Below are 15,763 nucleotides of genomic sequence, written 5' to 3'. Positions count from 1 at the left end.
GTTTCTATTGTGCCAATGCTGTTTGTCTGGGGAAGCGGCAGGGATTTAAATATCATAAAGGCAGAAGTTGGGCTTTGATATACTATCAGCAAAAGCTGAATACTGTAATTTTGAGTAATTTTCTCCGAACTCCCCTTCCCACCCTCCCCCTTCAGCCCCCGGCCCCCTCCTCTCCTTGGGCCTCCTCCCTGTACTTTTTTCCTGACAAGCCGCTCCGTCGCTTCTCTCTCATGATCCTCACCCGGCAAATTAATGTGCTGCTGCTGATGAGAGACAGTGGGTTACTGTGAGCGTAGGCTCTCTCGTCTCCTCTCGCGCTTACGCCCTGGCAACTTCAAAGGTCCAGTCATCCTGTTTCCATCTTCCCGTGGGTCTGCAGGGCCTGACTCAACGGCACAGTTCAAAAGTGCAGGCTGGCCGGGACGGCGACAGCCCCGGCACTCCATCGCACCCACCGCTGCCTCCCACAGCCATGGTCAGCGCCGCAGAGTTTCTTCCCCTTCTCCTCCTGAGATTAATTGCCACACCGGGATGGTAATCCTCCTTCTTCCCCTTCACTCCTAATTTCCAACTGAGGTAGTCTTTTGTAGAAGGAGCCCGTTTCCTTTGGTTTTTTTCAGACAACTATTTAATCTTTTGCAATCTGCCCTTCTGGGCTGCCTGGCAGTTCCCTGGTGGTAACCAAGCTGTTTGTTTTAGCCCGTAACAAGATACTGTTTTGAAAAGTAATTCTGATTACTCTGTGAATTTAAGCTTTATTTCATATGTGCTCTTTCCATGGCAGAGAGAGATCTTTGTGATTTCTCCCTTGGTAACAATTATTTTTGCATATGTGTGAAGAAAAGGCACATGGGGAAAGGGCTGAAGGTCTGCCCATCTCCTGTCCTCAGAAACGTGGTGTGCTGGTGGGAAATGTTGCTTCATTTTAACCATTTCTGGACCTTTCCATCCCTGTGAACAAGGAAAGCCGCCATTGGGAACCGGGGCTGTGCGGGTGCCACCCCAGCTGCAGAGCTCACTCGCAAGGCACGGGAGCCAAACATCATCTCCCTTCCTAGGCTTTGGCTCATGGGTATGCAAAGTGCCCAGAAACCCCAGCTCTGCCAGGCTGCAAGGGAAAGGCAGGTCTTTCCAAAATTAGGGTGCTTTGTGTTTGTAAGGCACTCCATACACAGCACTCCTGCCCCATCCATAGGTTCTCTGCCCAAACAGCAGTCAGGGAGAAGCACAAAGGGGCCATATATTCTCCACGTCATCCTCTGCCTGAATCCTTCGCGATGAGGAACAGTAAATATTTCTCTTTTGCTCGGCCACAAAGGTCCCAGGAGGGCTGCTGGCTGTGGTGGCAGTCCTTGCTGTCCGGACAGGGGACAGCCACCCTTCAGGACCAGCAACACACACTCAGAGAGGCTTCCCCAAGAAGATGTCCATCCCTGCAGCTACCAAGACCCTTGCCACCACACACCCAAGCTGTACCCACCCGAGGGGCTATATTGCAGCAAGCCTGTGGCTCTCGTTCCCTTGGTGCTGTGTTTTATTTTGGTTAGGCAGTGACTGAGTTTTTCTCTCTCCGACTGCTGGAACAACTCGAGAGTGCTGGCCTCAGTCCGAGGACTACAGTAGCTCTTCGGAGAAAGCGAGACAGCCTAAGAATAAGCAGTAGCTTAGAGCAGTAGAAGCTCGTGTTATGCCCTGTGGGATTTTAACTGGTTTGTGGATTTTACTCACCCCAGCTGCCCCTCAGCAGCCCCCTTGGGTGACCCAGACATCCACATCTTCTGCCTGATGTAAAGCCTATAGAGAGCACAGATAAAATAAGACAGATGTTCCAGCAACTGGAGTGGTTTGCTATGTAAACCTGGGCTCACATCCTTGTGTTGTCACACTACATATAGCCTTGGGTACATCTAACATCGCTGCTCTTCAGTTCTTCACCTCCAAAGGAGCAGAGGAGACACACTAGGTGAGGTTATACCATGTCTAAGTGTGCTCAGATTTCTTTCTCGGTGTCCAGGGTTTGCAGAATTTCCAGTGTTGTAGGTTTATCAGGGATGAACTTCAGTATGCGCCAAATCCTGAGTGACTCCAAAAATGAACAAGCCCTTTCATTAATGGCCTGTCTGAGTATATTTTCATCTAAAGCAGGTCCTACAAATTTAGCAGGCTCCTATGGGGTTTTGGAACATATTAATGGAGGATCTGTTAAAATGTAAAAGTTTGCCAAGGCTACAATTGAATTAAAACAGGTCTGAAGCTCCCAACGATGCCACTCCCATTACCTCAACATGATTTAAGTACGTTAAAGAAACAAGGAGAACGACAAGCCCATGCAGCGTAGTAGCGTCTGAGTTGCTGGTATTAAGGCACTGAATTTCATCCTGACTATTTCAATTCAAGTCAGTATTTTATGACCAAGTTCTCAGATCTCAGTGGCTAAAAATCTTCCTTCAGGCATCCTTGTTGTGTTATTTTCCACATAATGACATCGTTGTGTGTAATGAGATGTTAGCAGCTCATTCACTGCTTACATCTGTCTTGGAGGAGAAAATTGCAATTTCTGGACTTATACACTGATTAGTGTAAATGTAAGTTAGTCATGGCAAATTTTGAGAAGTCCAAAATCTGGAAATTATGGCAAGAATGATGAATACTCAAAGGTATGTTTTGAGAGAACCACCTACTTCTGGAGAACTTAGCCTCTGCATTTGATTAATTTCGTGTCAGAGGTATGCCTGTCACAAACCTTCATGCTCATTTTGAAGGACATGGCGTGTTGAACAGGGAACTGATTAAGCCAATCAGAAGGGTTCAAACCCTTACTAAAACCCTCCTCTGGAAAAAACAAAAAAACAAAACCAAACCAAAACCGAAAAAACCTAAACCAGTTAGAATCAAAGAGGTCTTTTGGGGGACAAAAACTAAGCAAAATCTGGGAGCAGCTTTTTGCTTTGGGGGGAATTGACAGTGTTTCGTTCAAGTCACCCTTGCATTTGCAAGTGCTCTTTTTGCAGTGGTTTGGGTTACTGACAGCATTTTTCCTGATACCGTCACCTTGGATTTCAGTGTAGGATTTAGCCACCCACATGCAGGCAGTTAAATGTAGATGTCTGAACACTAGGTATCTAAACTCTCATTATGGTCAATGGAGACCCAGTCAATGTGGTCAACAGAGTTTGAGTCAATTGCCTAAATATGACCAGCTAGTGCCGCCGGAGATAATCTAGGATATTTGGTCTCTGTATTGGCTGGGAGGTATCGTGCAATACTTATGGAGAACCACATGCTCACAGATCTGCAGCTGGAGGGCACACAGGAAACCTCCCGATATCTCCAATGTCTCCTGGTGCCTGTGTTTAGGCACTAAATTGAGTCCAAGGAGCTCTGTGTATTATTCAGCTGAACAAGCAAGAGGTATCTACTTTAAGGTGAGCTGAATCCCACTATAAATGCTTAACTGTGCCTAAAAGTACACTGTAGTACACATGAAAAGTCTAAGGCTGACACCAATGGCCCCACTGCTTTTCTCCTCCTCCCTGACCCGCCTCCTCTTGAGACCCAGGCACCCTGGGCTGTGCCCCTTTACAGCAGCCTAGATCCTAGGGCCAGAAGAGTGCTTCTGATGAGCACTTTTCTATTGGATTTAGGTGGGAAATGAAATAAAACGTTTAATTTCAATCTTCAGAACAAAATTTTTCAGTTTGTTGAATCTGTAGCGGGACATGTGTCTTGAGTCTGCTTGATGATGATGTGGATGAGGCCCCTTCCTGGAAGACCTTTTCCAACGCTCATGCAGCCTCTCCGAGGGAGGAAAGCGTTCTGGGAGCTGTTTGGTCACGACTTACGTGGTGATGTAAGGCTAGTGAGGAGCCTGCCTGTCCGATGAGAGCTGGGGACAGGAGGAACCTGAATGGCAGATCCTAGCAGCAGCAACAGCAGCAGCTCAAGGGGACACAACCAAACACAGCCTTTTGGTTTCAGAATGTTAAAATACTTTGCATTGACAATGTCAGAAAAATGTATTTTACACAGACATTTATCAGAACTTTCTATTTCTTGAGAAACTTTGGCTATTCAAGCTTTTTGCTCCTGATGAAAGCAGATGGGCAATGGCCACTGTTTCTCAGGGTCAGAAAGCATGATCTCCTGCTGCGCAGCAGCCTGAGCAGTATCTACAAGCAAGGCAACAGGGAAACGTTTTTCTCTCTCTTATGTTACACCACTCCTTGTAACCCTGCATCGGTGAGTACAAAGTACCTCCTGGCCATGACATCATGCCACAGAAAACAGACTAATGAGGCAAAGGAAGCGAGGCTGACTTTTCTGCAGGGAGGCTGGCTCCGATCACCTGGTTGCAGTTAAGACAGATCACACTGAGCTGTTCTGCTTTGTAAGAGCTGAATTTCATTCTGTTACTGCGTGTTTATCTGATATCTTGTAAAAACTGTTGTCCATTTCTCCTGCCTTTAGATCTTTTGCTTTTCTGAAATGCTAAATCTCCAACTGTGACCCTTCAGCAAAACTAGTTCACTTCTTCAAATGAATCCTGTGACTTTGATTATGTAGGAGCTTTCATTAAAGGGGTCCAAAGTAAAGCAGACAAGGAAATGTCTTTGTGATTTGCAGCAACGCATTGAGAAACAAAAGGAAATGGATGGCAGAGATAAGGAAAATAAAATAGCCACAATTTTTTAATAAGGGGAATGGAATTTCCCCCCCAGGGCCTGTGTTATAATGCTCTTTAGTAAAACACGAGCAAAACTCAAAGTAGCAGAACTTATATACAAAATATTGCCAACTTTGAGCAGCACAATGAAATTGCTAATAGTCAGAAAATGCTGATATGAAGGCATCACCAGTACATTTTAAGCTCTAGGTAACAGTGCTTCCAACAAACAATTGGCTATTATTGATTTAACCATAAAACTGGAACTGCCATGTACACTGCCACTATGTCATACGCTGCAACAGCATCCATTTCGCACTTTGCTTTCTTTGTTATTTTAATTATGGAGTTCAATTATGGCACAAACATTCTGGTTCTTTTCTGGTTTGTCTACACTATATTTTGCAGTTTTAAAGAACAAAATCGTCTGTGGATGATGTGAATGGGGCTAGTTTTATCTTCCATGGGACCGTTATTTAGCCAGTACCAGCGTGCAATGCAAGGGCAGTATGTTTACCAAGGGGTCTGGTTAGCACACAATACCAGCATAGACTGTATGGATCAGTGCAGCAAATCAGCCAGGCTTTCTGACAATCATCTCACCTGTAAATTCTATTTACTTTTTTTCCACATGGATTTTCTCGTAGGCTTACATTAAGCAACTAAGGGAATGAGGTTGATGTTTGGGTTTTTGAATATTTTTGTGGTTTGGATTATTTTATAGGAGAAATGTGTTTGACTGTTATTCCATTTACAGATTCCTTCATGAAAATGATCCCAACAGCCATCACAGAGCTGCTGTCTTATATAAACCCCAGTAAAACTATGCAGCAACATTGCCTATGAGTTGAGTTTCTTTGTCTTAATTAAAAGTTAGAGCAGATCCCAGGCCATGGTAGATCTCATGTAGTTATTCTTTTAATTCCTTCAACCAAGCACAGTACAAACCCCTCCAAAGGATTGTCTTACTGTTAACCTTTCAACATCATCTGTTTTCTTGTAGCATTGCCAAAAAAACTGATTATCCTTTTAACAATTATAAAAGTCTATTTTACTACTCTCCCACAATTTGAAAGACGATGAAGGGATTTCGTTCAAAGTTTCCACAAAGATTACTCTTCTAGCTGAGACCAGCACGGATGACATCAGCCCAGAACAGTTAAAAAAAGATCAGCATGTGGAAAGAAGGAGTTCAGGACAGAAAGTGTCCTGTGACCTTGAGGGAGAAGTGAATCTGGCACAAATCTGAAGTAATTTCCCTGAGATGGTTTGCAGCAGCCCCAGTTGCACTAGCCCAGGGGGTCTCAGTTGGAGGGAGCCAGGACATGGTCCAGACAAGTGGGAATCAGCGCCTGGGGCAGGAGAGTGGGATGGGGTGCAGGCGGATGGGGAAGATGCTCCTCGCAGGAACAGCAGCCCCTGCCCACCGCTGCTGCAGAAGGGTCATGAGCAAACACACTGGGTGCCCTGGAAAACTGTGAAAGGATTCATAGACATCAGGCCAGAAGAGTCCATTAGATCATCTTTTCCTCACTGAAGGCCAAATGTAATTTTCAAATACCTTTTGAGAGCCACACGGTGGCACACCCCTCAGTATTAGAAAGTCTGTATTTTCAGCAAGGCACTTATACCCAGGAAAAAAAGGACGAGGTTCAATTTCAAGGCTCTTGTAGTAAAACCACACTCACCCATTATCTAATAATCTTGGAAATTCAATTACAATGTCTGAGATCTAAAGCATGAATGATACTTCCCACTGCCATGCAAGTTAGAGAAAAATACTGAACCCAGGGGCCCTTAAGACTTCCTCCCTTCCAGCTGTTAGATATGCAGGATGGTCTTTCCCACCCCTCCCCTTAGGTCCGTGGGACCCTGTCAGCATCAGCGGGACTGACCATCTCTCCCTTTCCCTGTGGATGGTGGGTAGAGGGGTCATGGAGAGCAGCAAGAGGCAAAGTGACAGGCTGGTCACCAAGAGATGTCTCTGGGCCCCACTCCATGGAGGCAGGACATGCAGCACATACTGGGGATGGGGCAATAAGCTGTGGACCAGAGCTGGTGATGGCAAGCTGTCTCATCTAGAGAGTAATGGCAAGTGTCGCAAAGCCGACCTGGAGCAGGGTAAAATCTGATCCTGATCCAGCCTGAGGGTGAGCGAGTTGCCGTTGCTGACACCCGACCACAGAATTTCACCCATGTCCCCTTTGGCAGAGCCCCAGGAGCTGACTTCCACCATCACAGACCCAGAAAAGCATCTGGTCTCTGTCGGGAGATGTCAAGAGCTGGAAAAGCCACCATTTCTTCTGCTTGTTTATTCTGGTTGTTAATCTGCTTTCACTGATTAAAAGTTTATAACTCATTTCTCAGTTGAATTTGCCTGGATTTAAGTCCCAGCCGTCGGTTTTTGTTATGCTTTTCTCTCCTGCATTAAAGAGCTCTGCCATGCCCAGAATTTCTGCCCGTGATGGTACTTACGTTTTGTAATCACATCATCCCTTGATTTTTTTGATCAGGCTACCAGGCTTAGCTCCTCCATCCCAGAGAGGTCTCTTGGAGATAGCAGTGGTGAACAGAAATGCTGATTTTGTGCTAGACTGGCTCCACACACACACAGCTGAGCGCACAGAACCAGGTTCCCCTGTTTAACAGCACTGGACGCACGGGCCATGAAAACAGGTGAGGGTTTGGAGATCAAACCATTTTAAAGGATTAAACAGATTCCCCGTCCCTGTAACAATGTATTATTTTCCAGTGAAGATGGCCAAACTAAAAAACTTTGTATCTTTTCAATATTTCCCCTCCTCATGAATTATACAGGTGGTTCTTTCCTCAGCATCTTCTGCTTTACTCACCCTGCTTCATCCTTATGCAAACACAGCAATGTTTACTGACTTATTCTGGTTTAAATTACACTGAAGTTGCCAGCCTCTCCCTCAGGATCTGTGTAAAACCAATTGTGTTTCTTTATGTAAGCTCGGGGATCAGTAGCTGTAACAGCAGGACACGGGCCGGGCAGCGGGCAGGGAGCACAGCCTGGAGAGGAGCTGCTCCGCGGCTGACGGCAGCTACGTGCCCCAGCCTGCACACGCAGGGGACCAGGGACGGTGGCGGGGGGTGCGTGTGTGCGTGTGTAAAAGAGGGATGCAGGAAGCCCAGAAGCAGATGCAGAGGAGAGACAGGCTGACAGTCAGCATTCCAGACCACACAGAAGGAGCAATCTGGGAGGGCACCAGAATAAATTTCATTTTTAATTGGGAGCAAATAATTGTCCGTGGTTGCATGAGTTGTCCTGTGCCCGGTACACTCTCTGTAAAGAAAGGGGATTGCATTGAGGAAATAGCTAAATTCACCTTCAGTTTCTTCTCCTAATAAATACAATCTGCAGGATCCAAAAATCTAGCTATGTACCCAGGTTGGAAGAAGGTAGTGGCATTTGGCCAGCAGCAAAGGAAACAGAGAAACCGAGTTTGCAGTGATGCCTTTGGCAGCGACGTGTTGGTGCTCCGGGATGTCTCTTGCATTCACAGTGCAGCTGGATCTGGCACCCCCGGCTTTGTTCATTGGAGTTGGGGGTGTGGGGCTGGAGGTCATGGAGGAGATCATGGAGTAGAGGATCAGCTCTCCTCTCTGACCTCATGAACCTCATACCAACACTTTCAAGTCCTATAGCAGCTACACAGATAATTTGGTCGCACAGAGCTTTCCAGAAGATGACAGCAAAGCCCCAAGCTTCACCGTAGGGCTGGACACACAGCTGGGTTTTGGGGTGGTACCTAACACTGACTCCACCAGCCCCAGCTGCCTTGCTCCATCCCCATGCACACATGTGGATCACTCAGCACCTCTGGTCACACAGCCCTGCTCTGGGTGCTGCAAGCCCTCATGGCCCACAAGCTGCACATCACCCAAGTGACCGTCCCTGTTCTTGCAGTGGCTTCCTGACTGCTGGCTGATCCCCTGGTATCACTTATCTCCCTTGCAGCTGACCATAGTGATTGCAACATCAATTAATTAATTTATTTTGCATTTTTTTTCTTTAAGAATGAGTGAATTAATTTTTTTAAGGTAGGCTAGTGCAAAGATGGTAAATGTTATTGCATAGCAGCAGTAACTTAAAAACATCCAAGAAGAGCTATTTGTCTCTCTTTTTTTCTTTGTGAGTGGAAAAAATGTTAAAAACAAATCTCCTAATTTGCTTGTAGGCTGAGATTTCTGCCAAGTGAATATTTATGTCCAACTTTGAAAGATGGGGCGTATAATGGAAGTGTTGAAATACTCTCAAGCAATCCGGAGCTGTTTGATGACATACCCTACAAGGTCAGTCCTGTTTGCTGTTAAAATCAGTGGTAAAACTTCCTTTAAATTCATGGGGAAACAGGATCAGGCCCTTTATTTAATTTGTTTCTCTCTTGCTAGGGGGTTTCTTGTTCCTGTAAAATGTGCCTATAGATGATCTCATGATCCCTGTTGTCCATGTGTGCTGGCAAGGTCCTCAAGTAGTTACAGTGCTCAGACATGACAGCATGCCAGATTACCTGCAGTCCTCGTGTCACCAGGGAGGCTGCAGGTTGGGGGATACTGTTTTTTCATAAGGATTACCAAATTTCCCCTGCAAATACTACCTCCTAGAAATAAATGGAAAATTTGCTTTCATCAAGAAAACAAGGAAAACATACTCTCTGCCTTTCTTGGGATTTCAGATGGATACTGTTGAAACAAGTTCCTTACTTGGTTTCCAAGTAAAAGTGAAGCTGAACACCTAGATTTTTGCCTTAAGTGAAAGGGAAGAGTCAGGCTATCCATCACATCCTACACAAGGCAGCTGCCCTGTGTCCTCAGAGCTCTGCTGTGAGTCAACTAAATATTTTTCTGAGGAAGATACCAGAGCTTCTGTGTGATGTGGTTTGACAGAACTGTGGCCGATCACATCCAGAAGTGAACATAGTTCCCCTATGTTTTCATATGTGCTCTGGGACTCCAGCACTAACATTCAAGTATTTGAGATATCCATCATCTCCAGAAAACATAGAAAATGTGCAACTAAGTCACAGATGAAAATTTTGGCTTTAATTCCTAGTACCGTATAGTAATTGCCCCAGATTTTCCTTAGAACAAGAATGAATAGGATTTTTCAAAGATTGAAGTATATTTTCTGTTAGAATCTAGCATTTTGATTAGAATTAATTTGGTTTTGGTGAAGTGGCGATCATCACACATTTAAAGCCTCCATCCTTGGCTTACATCTCTAGACCTAGGCGTGGATTTCAAAGCTTAGCAGTGTTAGAAGGTAAGATTTTGATTCAGACCCCATCTACTGACAACAAATAGTTTGCCCTGATGTTCTTCTCTTTTCTCCTTTTAAACACAAGAACAACCAGCACAACATAATAAAAAAATACTCCTTTGTATTTTTGTACGTTCCCAAGCGATCAAAGAAAACAGCAGACAGAGCTAATGCTCATCTGTGGTGACACCACCACCACCGTTTCTCTTTAACCCTCTCTGTCCCTGCATCCTCCCAGCTGTGCGTTGCAGCCATTCCCACACCAGACATCTCCTTCCATGTGGCCTTTGCACAGTGGAGGAACACCACCGGCACAGGGATAGCTTCTGTGCACAGCTAGGGACTGCTGTAGACATCTGGCTGCAGGACCGGCCAGTTACGGCACAAGCTGCACGGTGGGCAGGAGAGCTCGCTCGCCTCCTTTGCCCTGGCGGTTTTGAAAGGGCTGTGCAGCACTTTGACTTTCCACAGGGACAGCTTACATTGCTGAGCAGATGTAAGTTTTACCTAGTAATATATTGGGGCTCGTTTTTGCTGCTTTTTTATTAAAAACATATAAATAAGACATGTTGGAAATCTTGCAGATTTGCATCCTTTTTTGAAGTCTTTCCTTTTTCAGTTTCTTTGAAAACTCCAGAGAAATCAGCTGTGTCCAAGGGTATTGCTATCTACCCAGCTCCCGACCTTCATTTCCTTGTCCCATTTAAACATGTACAAAAAAGACCCTCAGGAAAATCTTTTGGGGCTGGACCCTAAATCACATGTGAAAATGGAAGTTGAGTTTATTCTAAAAAAATAAAATGTTATACTGTTGAAGTTATTTTATACCTTGTGAAATGCCTTGGGTTTGCAAATATGAACTGAGAAGGGTTTGCAGCGAGGGGGAAGCTCTCCCCTTGCAGCTCAGGAGAGGCAGTCCCCATCAGCTGCAGCAGAGCTGAGCCGGGGATTTTCTCACAGGTCACATCCTTCCACCCACTCAGACAGGTCTCGTCCTTTGCAGTGCATTGCCCAACCTTCCCTGAGGACAGAAGAAACAAAGAGAGACTATTTAGGTACTAGATTGATATAATTCATATCCAATATGAGCAGGCTCTGTTTTTTGTAGGGTCCTTCCCAATGAGGGACCTCCCATCACTAGCCCTGGAGAAGGACTTGCAGACCCTCCAACTTTGACTGAGCATCTCGCGTTGAGGAGTGCAGCCATCGCTGTCCCTTGATGCCACCTGAGCTCTCTCTAAGTCCTGGCCAGGAAAGATGACTTGCAATGGCAGGTCCTGCCACCTCCTGCCACTGCTAGGGTCCCTCCTTTGCTGGGATGTCACAGCTGAGCGCAGTGTGTTGAGCACGCAGTGGACCATGCGACGGCAATGCTCTCATCATGGCCCTGAGACCGTTTGCTGTGTATACCACAGAAATTACTTCCCTCACCTCTACTCAGAAATGCTGCTGCTTTTGTGGTGAGCCAGGCTTCGCAGCAGCCCACCACAGGAAGCAAAACCGGCTAATGAGTCCAACTGCAATGGCGGGGGGTGGGGTGGGGTGGGTGGGGGAATCTGAAGGCAAAATCTTGTCCCTCAACTTGGAACATATTCAGGATTCAGTGGTTAACGCCACTATTTTTGCACAAAATGCCTTGGGGCTTCAGACAACCACATATTTATATCATCGTTGGAATTGTCTTCTACCCCCACTTCTATTTTCTCAGCCTGTTGATTATTCTGCCTTTACCGGCTTCCTATGTTACAGCAGCCTGCAGTCTAGGGATGGTTCAGAGCTGCACCGAGCAAGGGCTGTCATCAAGATTCACCAGGATATTTCAGTGATAAATGCTCTCAAATGCTCTGGGAATAATTGCTTCCATGCTAGTTCCTTCCAGCTAAGATAAGAGACAGCAAAAAGTGGGTGAAGGAGCTCTTTGAAGGACTTCGAAAGCATAAGATAGAGAGAAATCTACAAGGCCTAAGCTACTGGCTAATGGGCTGTTTACTGACCATTTGTTTTTCATCTGAGATTTTTTTCTGAAACATTTTTTGTCTGCTCCTTCCTCCCTAGTCTTTCCTGTGAGATGTTTTGCAGTGCTTGAAGCGGTGCAAGTTTGTCTCCATTCCCACCCATCCGCAAAGGCTTGAAGTCATGGTTCCTCCTCTTTGGTGTGGCTGCGCTGCCTTTGTGTGACAGTCGGGCAAAGGGCAGCCATGTCCCTTCAGAAAGCCCCGCCAAAGAAACCATCCCGTAGCCCCTTACCAGGCATTCATTCCTTGTGGGTTTCTCACAATTCTTTTGGCACAGATGATGTCATCAGTTATGTTACTTGACAGCAGATCTGCAGGGAGAGAACACAGCCCCATGAGCTCACTTGAGGGCAGGACACCAGCCCGGAGCAGATTTCCCTGCTGGGTGCAGCGAGGGCCGGACACTCGAGCAGACCCGGGCATCGGTGTGGGGCTGGATGCTGCTCATTCTCCCCACTGCCGGGCTGCCGTCAGCCTCAGGAGCTTGAATGTTGCCAGGCAGGCACCCTCATCTGCTTCTGCACGGCCAGCAGCAACCATAAATGTATGTTTTCCCCTGCAAATGCTGGTGTGCTTGCCTCTGTAATCACAGGTCAGAGAGAAGGTGGAAGGAAGGGGGAAAATGGGAGGCAGACCCATCTATGCTTATGATATTTCAATTCATTCCTGCCTGCTCTGCTGGGGACAAAAAGCTATTAGGGAGCTTTTCTGCCTATCTGGAAAAGGAGGTTTTGGTCTGAACAGGAACAAGAGGTCCAGCCCCAGCCTCCCAGACCTTGGATTTTCTCACATACCAGGGTGTCTGCTGGTCAGACACAGCAAAACCCTTCCCATGTCTGCCTGGGAGCTCCCCACTGGTGGCAGATCCCGAGACAAGACCTGGACCTGCCTGACAGTAATACAGCCTTGGACGATCGCTTTCCCAACTGCTCACTCCACAACCAGGGGGATGCAACCAGGGGGATCTCATCCAGCCCCACATCACAACCCACCCAAATCAGGACTGCCTATCTTCCACCTGCTGTCAAAACACCCAGAGAGCCCTGGGGTCCCTAGTGTCCCGGGAGAGGAAAGAATGGATACAGGGCAAGGGAAGGGAGCTGTCCCAGAGGTGCAAGGTGAAACCCTGGAGAAGGCTTGGAGGCAGCATTGCTGTGGTGCCTGGGAGAAACGCCTCTGGTAATGGCCATGGTCTCTCACTCCCCAGCCTCAGGAGTCAGCGGGGCTACCCACACCCTGCACAGGCCGAAAGAGGAGCTGGACCCAGCCATTCATCACCCCCAGCTTCCTGTGGCCACAGGCATTGAGTTGCCCACGTTGGGCTCCACATGCCCCCATGGCTCCATTGTGGCCAGGGGGTGAAGTTGGGCAGAGTGGGAGGGCTCGGGCTGCTGCCTCCGCTGCTGGGGCTGGCTCTGGAGGAGTGATGCTGTGGTACCCCTGCAAGCCACCCTGCAGCCGTTATCCGAGGGGCTGCGGTCATCGGTGCACCACAGCTGGCTGCTGATCTGGAAGATGCCGTAGTCGGCGCTGCTGTCCGCTTTGATGCTCTGAGCTGCCGTGTTGAAGGTGCTCACGTAAAAGGCCATGCAGAGCCCTGGGCAGGGGCAGAAGGCACTCAGGCTGTGCCACAGCTGCCACCCGTGGGGATGGCAGAAGCTGGTAAGGAAAGGCTGCGGGCAGACAGGGGACTGAAATTCACAGTTTGCGAGGCTGTAGCCCCCGTAGCCATCCAGCCCCTCTTCCTGGAGCACACGAGCCAGATCGCACCGACCGAACACCTTGGCTTTGGTGACTGCACTCAGCAAGGCTAGCAGCAGCAGCAGCACGGGAGACCCCATTCCTGCAGGGCTGCTGGTCCTCACATACTGGGATCGCCAGGGCAAAAGGTAAAAACAAGGTGTAAGCAGGCAGTAAAGCACAGTTAGACATCCAAGGCCAGCTCCCCAGCAGGTAGTGACACGGCTGGCTCTGGTGACCCTGGGCTGCTCCCACCTGCCATTGGGGTGTGCACACCCATGTGTGCAGGCATGCACGTACACAGTGGCTGTGCCGGACAGCCCGGGCCACAAACAGGTTTTATCGGTGCAGATGTGGAAAACACATTGCTTCAGGCACTGCCATTTTGCAGTTTTCTTATATTAGTGGTGAAAGGTCAGGTGTCCCGTAGGAACTGGAAAGCTGACAAATGGGACCCACTAAGGGAATGGTTACATGCTTTAGCTGCTCAGACATCTCAGCCTCTTGCCCTGGTGCCGGTCAGCCTCTGAGCAGAAGCTGTGATGTGCAGTGACTTCATTGCTGTTGGGGAGCCATAGCCAAACTCACTAACCCTTAGTCTCGGTTTGCACAACAGCCTTTTACACAATTACCAGCACGCACAGTAAGTCACATTCTACGAGTCCAGGAAGTTTGTCTGAGGAAAGACTTCAAATCCACGCTTCAACAAACAAAATTAAAATCCTTTCCTTGGAGTTATTTCTTTCTCATCCCTCCTTTCTTTCGTCCTCCCTGTGTACCCTCTTTTACCAAACCTGCCATGCAGTTTGACTTCTGGCCATGCAGCGCAGAGCAGCCCTGCAGCCCTGGCAGGCTATGCCCAGGTGCCCACGCAACCAGAGGCATTTGCAGCCCTGCAGAGCGGTTTGCAGCAAGTGGCAGAGACAAGGGGTACCCTCTGGTGCTGCCTCTTGTGATCATCCTCTGCGAGCAAGGGCAGTAGGGGCTGCTTAATAAAAAACATGTATACCTGGAGAAAGAAGCTGGTACCTCCAGCAACGGGGCTTAGCAGCAGGCCTGGGGTGGGCATCCCTCAGGGGTGTCCCCTGGCAACTGCTCGCCCTTTCAGAACCCCCGCACACCCTGATGAAGCCACAAGCCCTGTCCCACGCCACGGGAACAGGGATCCAGCACAGCCAGGGAGCGTCACAGCCGTGGCTGTGCTTTTCAGGGAGGGCCCTTTCGGGTTCATTCTCTGTTCCACCTGAAAACTAATCCTGCAAGCGAATCTACCGGCAGGGTTATATTTTATATTTTAAGCTCATATTGCAGGATATTTGCGCAGACAGAGAAATATCACCTTCTCACTGAGAATAATAGCAGAACTGTTTCCAATGCCTCCAGCTGGACAGAGGTGGGATCTCATGAACAAAATAAAAGTAAATTTGTGTCCAAAATGTTTTAATTAATTTCTACAGGGAGTTGCCCCTGAATAAGTGGCAAACCAAGAATTATCACATAGATCAATCGATGAGCAGAGGCAAGAGATGAATTACACACTTGTACTGGGTTAGATGCTGCAAAGATAATTAGCGAGAGGGTCTTCCAGTCCAGGCAGTAAAAAGAAATACGAACATACCCGTTCTCCTCAGGTTTGCGGCAAGGACTTGAAGAGGTTTTCTGTTCACCCCAGAGTGGTCAGTACTGGCTCCTGGCATGTTGGCATCTCCAGCTGAGTCAACGAAAGCCACCTCTGCCCCACAGGCTGGCATCACCGCACAGCTGAACCAGGACCTGGCCACACAGCAAGGTGGAGGTGTTTATTCACTCTTGTCTTACCATTCTGGTCTCTCTCTTGTTTTGGCCATGAAGACTAATAAACTCAATGAAAATTAGAAATTCATTTAGAAGAGGAGCAGCGGAAGGAATCTCCCCCTTATGGGAGCATTTGCTTTAATTTAAACTATCTAAAGATAATAAATAACAGGGCTCCATAATGACATAATTTGCTCATCTTCTTGGTTTCAAAGTATTTTTTAACAAGCAAAATGAGGTTTCAAACATGTCTGTGATATCTCCTCT

General features: G+C 47.5%; 1 protein-coding gene and 1 long non-coding RNA gene across 3 annotated transcripts in view; one reads left to right on the top strand and one right to left on the bottom strand.

Annotated features, from left to right (window-relative positions):
- The window catches only part of LOC129202850 (uncharacterized), a 33,763-nt gene extending 18,289 nt beyond the window's left edge, over positions 1–15,474 (top strand). Inside the window, exons 3-5 of one of the 2 annotated variants that reach the window (XR_008575848.1) lie at positions 7,177–7,339; positions 8,866–8,980; positions 15,334–15,474. This is a non-coding gene — a long non-coding RNA (uncharacterized LOC129202850). The remainder of the gene's footprint in view (positions 1–7,176; positions 7,340–8,865; positions 8,981–15,333) is intronic. The other variant, XR_008575849.1, reaches the window with a different exon arrangement.
- Positions 10,902–13,803, bottom strand: LOC129202849 (lysozyme C, milk isozyme-like). The gene is made up of 4 exons (XM_054816431.1): positions 13,665–13,803; positions 13,401–13,559; positions 12,195–12,273; positions 10,902–10,968 (listed from the first exon to the last, which is right to left on the bottom strand). The coding sequence occupies exons 1-4, from the start codon at positions 13,801–13,803 to the stop codon at positions 10,902–10,904; spliced, it is 444 nt and encodes a 147-aa protein (XP_054672406.1).
- Positions 15,475–15,763: the final 289 nt, after the last annotated feature.

Source organism: Grus americana, chromosome 2 (genome assembly GCF_028858705.1).
Source record: "Grus americana isolate bGruAme1 chromosome 2, bGruAme1.mat, whole genome shotgun sequence".
NCBI classification, from domain to species: Eukaryota; Metazoa; Chordata; class Aves; order Gruiformes; family Gruidae; genus Grus; species Grus americana.
The sequence above is the reverse complement of the archived record's forward strand: the minus strand, read 5'-3'. Positions and strand labels throughout refer to the sequence as shown.